The sequence below is a fragment of the Chiloscyllium plagiosum genome, chromosome 21, assembly GCF_004010195.1.
Source record: "Chiloscyllium plagiosum isolate BGI_BamShark_2017 chromosome 21, ASM401019v2, whole genome shotgun sequence".
NCBI lineage: Eukaryota > Metazoa > Chordata > Chondrichthyes > Orectolobiformes > Hemiscylliidae > Chiloscyllium > Chiloscyllium plagiosum.
The window spans coordinates 22,371,836-22,379,616 of record NC_057730.1 but is presented as its reverse complement, the minus strand read 5'-3'; the positions used below and the strand labels follow the sequence as shown (position 1 = coordinate 22,379,616).

General features: G+C 40.1%; 1 protein-coding gene across 2 annotated transcripts in view; it reads left to right on the top strand.

Moving 5' to 3' along the window:
• Nucleotides 1-7,781, top strand: part of xpo6 (exportin 6) — a 140,600-nt gene that overhangs the window by 70,103 nt on the left and 62,716 nt on the right. For both annotated transcript variants that reach the window (XM_043711504.1, XM_043711505.1), the window contains one exon: nt 3,679-3,805. In XM_043711504.1, coding sequence (XP_043567439.1) covers nt 3,679-3,805 — 127 coding nt within the window. The remainder of the gene's footprint in view (nt 1-3,678; nt 3,806-7,781) is intronic.

The window sequence follows — 7,781 nt, the reverse complement described above, 5'->3', positions numbered from 1 at the left end:
TAAGAAGGATGTGGAAGCTTTGGAAAGGGTACTAGGATGTTGCCTGGTATGGAAGGAATGTCTTACATGGAAAGGCTGAGGGCCTTGAGGCTGTTCTTGTTAGAAGAAGGTTGAGAGGTGACTTAATAGAGACATACAAGATAATCAGAGGGTTAGATAGGGTGGACAGGGAGAGCCTTTTTCCAGTATGGGAACAGCAAACAAGAGGGGACACAACTTTAAAGTGAGGGGAGATAGGTATAAGACAGATGTCAGAGGTAGTTTCTTTACTCAAAGTAGTAAGGGTATGGAATGCTGTGCCTGCAACAAAAGTAGATTCGCCAAGTTTAAGTGCATTTAAGTCATCGTTGGACGGGCATATGGGCATACATAGAATAGTGTAGTTTGAAAGGGCTTCAGATTAGTATGACAGGGCGGCACAACATCGAGGGCCGAAGGGCCTGTACTGCGCTGTAATGTTCTACGTTCTTTCGGTCCAGCTTGTCCACACCAACCAGATATCCTAAACTAGTCTAGTCCCATTTGCCAGCATTTGGTCCATATCCCTCTAAACCCTTCCTATTGATATACCCATTCAGATGCCTTTTAAATGTGGCAATTGTACCAGCCACCTCCACTTCCTCTGGCACTCATTTCCATAAATTCACCGCCCTCTGTGGAAAAAGTTGCCCCTTAGGTCCCTTGGTGTAGACTTGTTGGGCCGAAGGGCCTGTTTCTACGCTGTAAGTAATCCAAGTCTAAACCTATACCCTCTAGTTCTGGACTGCCCCACTTCAGGGAAAATACCTTGTCTATTTACCCTATTCATGTCCCTCATGATTTTATATACCTCCTGTAAGGTCACCCCTCAGCTTCCATTTCAGGGGATAGCCCTAGCCTATTCAATCTCCCTCTATAGCTCACAGCCTGGCCACATCCTTGTAAAGCTTTTCTGACCCTTTCAAGTTTCACAACATCCTTCCTGTAGCAGGGAGACCAGACCTGAATGCAGTATTCCAAAAACCTAACCAATGTCCTGTACAGCTGCATCACCTCCCAACTCCTATACTTGATGCTCTGACCAATAAAGGAAAGCATACCAACTGCGTTCACTATCTTATCTACCTGTGACTCTACTTTCAAAGAACTATGGACTTGCACCTCTAGTCTTTGTCCGGCAGTACTCCCCAGGGCCTTGCCATAAAGTGTATAAGTCCTGCCCTGATTTACTTTTCCAAAATGCAACACCTCGCATTTATCTAAATTAAGCTCCATCTGCCACTCCTTGGCCCATCTGATCAAAATCCCGTTGTATTCTGAGGTAACCACCTTCACTGTCTACTGCACCTCCAGTTTTGATGTCATTTGCAAACTTATTAACCATACATCCTATGTTCATATCCAAATCATTTGCATAAATGATGAAAAGCAGTGGACTCAGCACCGATCCTTGTGGCACACCACTGGTCACAGGACTCCAGTCTGAAAAGCAGCCCACATCACCCTGTCTTCTACTTTCCAGCCAGTTCTGTATCCAAATGGCTAGTTGTTTGTGTTCCATGTGATCTTGCTAACCAGAGTACCATCAGGAACCTTGTTGAATGTCTTACTGAAGTTCATTTAGATCACATTTACCGCTCTGCCCTCAATTCTCTTCGTTACATTTTCAAAAAACTCACTTAAGTTCATGGGACATGACTTCCCATGCACAAAGCCATGTTGACTATCCCTAATCAGTCCTTGCCTTTCCAAGTCCATGTAAATCCTGTTCCTCTGAAATCCCTCTAACAACTTGCCCAATACAGGTATCAGGCTCACTGGTAGCACTTTTCTTGACTAGTAGCACCACGTTAGCCAACTGCTAGTCTTCCAGCACCACACCTGTGATTATCAATGATATAAATATCTCAGGGGTCCAGGATCACTTCCCTAACTTACAATGGAGTTCTAGGATACACCTGATTAGGTCCTGGGGATTTATCCATCTTTTGTGTTTTAAGGCATCCATCACCACATCTCTAATATGGACATTTTTCAAGATGTCACCATCTACTTCCCTATATTCTATATCTTCTGTGTCCTTCTCCACAATAAACACTGATTCAGAGTATTCAATTAGTATCTCCCCTGTATCCTGTGGTTCCACATATAGGGCCCCTCAAAGATCAGCAAGGAACCCTATTCTGTCCCTGGTTAGCCTGGTGATGGTGCCACACAACACTACTGGAGAAAATTCTCAATGTGAAGGTGGGAATTTGTCTCCAAGGACTATTGCGGACAGATGCATATACAGGCGACAGATTGGCGAGGATGAGATCAAATATGTTTTCCCTCTTGGTTCCTTTATCACCTACCACAGATCCAGTTTTGCAGCTATGGCCTTTAGAACCTGACCAGAAGTGCTGCTGTGGAGCCTCTGGTGTTTGTGGTGGACATTGAAATCTTCTACCCAGAGTACATCCTGCATCCTTGCCACCCTCTGTGCTTCTTCCAAGTGTTGTTCAGCATGGAGTACTGAGCCGAGGGAGGATGGAACTTGGTAACCTACAGAACGTTTCCTTGCCCATGTTTAACTTGAAACAGTGAGCCCTCAGGAAGCCCGGAGTCCATATTGATGACTCCCAGGATACCTACCACCTCACTGTGCACTACTTGTGGCCATCACTGCTGTCTGTCCTGGTGGGGAAGGTCATATACAGGGATTTTGGTGTCTGGGACATTGAGTAAAGAATGTGTCTTATAGACATTAATACCATGACTGACTCTGTCAGACTGTTGGTTGACTAATCTTGACAGCTCTTGCCATTTTGTCACAAGCCTGACATGTAGTAAGGAGGACTTTGTGGTGTTGACAGGGCTGTTTTTCTGGAGCATACATTGATACTGGCAGGTCTGTCAGGTTTCATTTCTTTGTTGAGATGTAATAACAAATGATGCAACTGCGTGACTTGCTGGCCATTTCAGAGAGCACTTGAAAGTCAACTTGCAGTTGTTCTGAAATCACATTTAGGTCAAACCAGGTGAGGATGGCAGAATTTCTATTACCTGAAGGACATTTAGTGAGTCAGATGGGTCTTTCTGGCAATCAACAGTACTACTTGGACATCTGTAGATTCTTAATTCCAGATTTTTTTAAAATTGCATTTAAATTCCATCATCTACCATGGTGGGATTTGAACCTGGATATCCCCAGAACATTATCCAAGTTTCTGGATTAATAAGTGAGTCATAATACAACTGCACCACTGCCTCTATAAAGCCTGTTCTGTTCAATAAACATTCCTGGACCCCAGCTTAAGAACACATGTAGCAAAAGTGGATGAATGACTGCTATTGATGAGGTATCTGTGTTGACAGCACTGATGAATCATCACCTTAGACAGACTGCAATAGGAATCGTGGGGACAGAAGGTGAATGTGAATCAAGTTGAAGTCTTGTGTGGATTTTTGACTGAACATCTCTAGTTGCCTTTGTCTGGATTTTTTTTTCTTCCTATGATTCAGGTATTAGAGTGAATAGTTTTCTATCCTGTAGGTAATGGTTGCAGGGCTTTATTTGCTATCGTATAAATTATCTACATTTCTTGTACTAACAGTATGTTTGAAAGCTGCTACTCCTTTGCATGTATTTTAAAAATTTGAGTTTGGTGTGTGACAAATTTCTTGAGTATCTTTATCCCTGATCTTTCCCTTATTCAGCTATGTGGAAAAGTTTACTGACTTCCTGCGACTGTTTGTGAGTGTTCACCTGCGTCGGATTGAGTCCAACTCCCAGTTTCCAGTGGTGGAGTTTCTGGCCCTTCTTTTCAAATATACATTTCATCAGGTGAGATTGACTTCCTAGGAACCTGAACTTTGAGTGCGTATACAACCCAAAAGCTTGCCATGTAGTATGACAGAATGTTCTGACAAAACCCCATTACTTCTACAGTTGCAGCATTAGTATAAATATGTTGATTAATTTACCTAAATGACCATATGCTTTTGTACTATTCAGAACAAAACATTCATCAGTTTCTTTTCATGAATTCAAACTAATCTGTTGCTTATAAACAGACCTTTTTCTTGAAGCAAGTGGTAAATATTAGTTGACACCTAAACTACAATCTGGATTAAAACTGGATCCCCATGATTCCAAATGAGGCATATACTCAACACAAACGTGACTTTCTGCAGTGAGGATGGATTTTCAAATTTAAATGGCAAAAAAATTGACGGGGGGAAAAACAATACTCAGTTGGCCAAGAATCTGGAAACACAGGATATAAGGTGGTAACGTCAGGGAGAGGAAATTCAGTGGACAAGACGACAAATTGTGGACAACTATAGACTGTTAATAAACTTCCGTTCTGGTTGCATTCAAATAGATACAGTTCAGCTTTTCAGATTTCATGTAGTCAAAAGTACTGGTATTCTAAAACTTGAAATTCCCAGGAGGTTCCCAAGCACTTCTGAGAGATTCAAGAAAGAGACTTGCTACTTTCGCTATCTTCCTTACTGATTCCTGGGTTTATAAACAGAATTTGAAGTATAGAAGGAGTTGCTAAGCAACCATCGTGCAGAGTTCCTTTAATCCTGTCAAAGCCAGTCTTTCAATTTGATTGAGGCAGTATCTCTTGTTTCTTTAAAAGCTTTACTTAGCTGTTTTCTCCAATCATTTTATTTTTACGTTAATAGTTGCTGATATACAGCACATTGTCAAAAACTGTCAACCAAACTCCTGAATCACCCCTAAAAAGTCTATCTTCTAATTTTACCACCATTTTTTTAAAATATAAATCTAGATACCCAAAGAGGAACCAAGCAAAATAGCTCTATATAATGGGCGTGATGACGGTGGTATCACATTTCATTATTCGCATTCTTTAAAGCATGCTAATGTCTGTCAGTGGTGGGGTTACTTTAATCCACATTGAGTATTGCTGAAGATACTTCTAAGGATTGAAGCCTGTGCAGTGGAAATGTTGTTACATTGAATGTTTATTTGTGCTTTTTTGGAGAGAATGGCTGACCGGAATCTCCTACGTGTTTTGTTGCATTTTGGGTTTGTAGGAGCAACTTCTGTGTGATTTTTATACATGCAGTACAAGAGGTTAGCATTATTTCTGATCCTTAATTGTCGATGGTGGCAAGCTGCCTCCTCGAATCCCTGCAGATCATGCCTGTCGTGGTTTTTTTTTTGGAGTGTTCCTGGAGTTTGACCTAGCTAGTGATAGAGGTCATAGCTTTGGAAGGTGCTGTCTAAGGAGGTTTTGCAGTGTGTACACTCGTATTATGTCAGTGGTGGAGGGAGTGAATGATATTGTTAAATACCCCGTTTGGAGACAGTTCAGAGAAGCTTCCTTGCATTGATTCTGTGGATAAAGGGGCTATCTTGTGTGGAAAGCTAGAGCATTGTGAGCTTTAAATTTAGAATGATAAAGAGGTGGTCTTACTGAAATGTTTAAAATGCTGAGAGAATGTTTCCCTTTGTGGGTGGATCTAGAACTAAGGGACACCATTTCAAAATCTAGGGTCTTTCATTTAAGATGCTGAAATTAGAATTAAGGCCATAATTAGATGATCCATGATCTTGAGTAGACTCTAGGTCAAATGATTTGATCTGCTTGGACTTAGGTGAGGCCTTTCAGGTTTTAAGACCTATCTGATGACAGGATTAGGGATATCTTTTCAGTGGCTAGAAGTGAACTTGGAAAGGGAGTGTTAGTTCTAGTCATTGTGATCCATATAGGCAAGCTGAGAGGTCCTGCTGAAGAATCAGTTTTGCTCAAATTTAGAAGCAAGACTTCATAATTTCTAGATCGTTGTCTGAGCCAGGCACAAAGAACATAGGAAGCAAACAAATCAGAATTGACAAATAGCTAAAGGGATGGTGTAGGAAAGGGGATTCCAAACTCTGTGTGCTAACACATTCTGGAACAGAAGAGCAGCATCAATAGGAGGGTCCACCTTAACTGAGATGGGACTTGTGTTCTACTGGAAAAGGGTGGAAATGTGACTAAGGCTTTAAACTAAAGATGATTGGAGTGGCAAAGGGAGCTGGAAGAATCTTAAATAGCCTAAATGCAAACAAAGCAGCACTGGAGAGCATTCGAAGTATAAAATAAGGCAATTAACTGCTTTAAACATGAGAAATCCTATTAAAATAAGTTAAAGTAATTGTACATCAATGCTCAGCAACTGTAATAAAAGGGGGGAACTAGAATCATTGTTGGGATCAACCATGCATGATCTAGATGAGAGACATGACCACACTATAAAATAAATGTTACTGTGAAGTAAACATTACAGTGTATGAGAACAGATTTTAAAAAGTTAGAGGGAGGAAAAAGGGGAAATGAAGTTGCATGTATGATTTTTTTTAAAAGAAGGGAAACAGTTAAAATAGAATCCTATAGTTAGAAAGGCTGAACAAAATGGATCTACCAAACTAGCTGATGTGGTCTACTGATCACCTTAAATGGAGAAGTTGTAGAAGAATTATCCAGAGAAATCAGGACATGGAATACAAACATAGAAGAATAATCACTGGCATATCCTTATTAATATTTACTTGGACAGGACAAGTGTGCAAAGAAATGGTTGTTAATGTTTGTAAGGCATCTTTCTAAACATTAACATTGTTAAATGCCAAACTACAAGGTTTTCCCTTGATTAATAAGGAACAGAGATAAGGTAGGGTAACATAAAAGCTATAGTAACCATAATATGCAAGCCATGGTTAAACAGCCGACTTTAAGAGGCTGGGGATAGAACTTGGGAAATGAAAGAAACAGTAATTGAGAAATGATAATGTTGATCATCATGGATAAGATTTGAGATGTTCTGGAGGATGCTGGAAACAGTTCACATATTAAAAGAAGAAAATTAAATTTGCAAATGGGACTCCAGAGATGAATAAAGCTAAAAGGTTAAAAAACACTAGCTTTTGGCGCACTGCTCCTTGATCAGGTGGTTGGCCAGACCACCTGATGGAGTGGCGCTCCGAAAGCTAGTGGTTCCAAATAAACCTGTTGGACTATAACCTGATGTGATTTTTAACTTAGTAACCTCAGTCCAACACCGGCATCTCCAAATCAAAGCTGAAAGGAAACAACTGAGATTATAAACAGTCAAAAATAATGTGTATAGATATCAGAGGAGTGCATAATCAGAGGAAGTAGAGATTAGGAGAGAAGTAACAAAATAATTAAGGTAAAGAGGAGCCAGGAAATTAAATAAAGCAAAATAAAGTACTTTTACAGGCTATAGAAAAGGTTATGGGAACTGGTCCATTGAGAGGCAAGCTAATGCTAACAGTAATGATAGAGAAATGGCAGAAATATTGTCTCATTTTATTTCGTATTTAATATAGTGGTGAAACAAGTATGTGTCATTGAATGGTGTGAACAATGAGAAATGTGTTTAAATCAAAAATAGTTTTGAATAATCTAAGTGGTGGGGGAGAGAACCCTGGCTTTGAAGGATTGCATTTACGTATTCTGAGACTACTTAGGAAAGAGATAAAGTTTTTTTAAAAAAGTCATTCCTAACAAACGTCGGTGGGATTGGCAGATGGCAAATGTAACTCCTAAATTTGTGAAGGGATAATAGTTAAATTAACATTGAAGGGAAAAATAATGAGGTTTCTGTTGAGAGAATAGAACAATATCTTGATAGCGTGTTTCAGAAGTGGAGATGTGATGGAGAATTCTGACAAATCATTTAATATTAATACAGTCCGAGTCCAAGTTTCTCTCAAGGTAAACTTGCAGGTTAAGTTGGTAGTTAGGAAGGCAAATACAATGTTGGCATTCATCCTG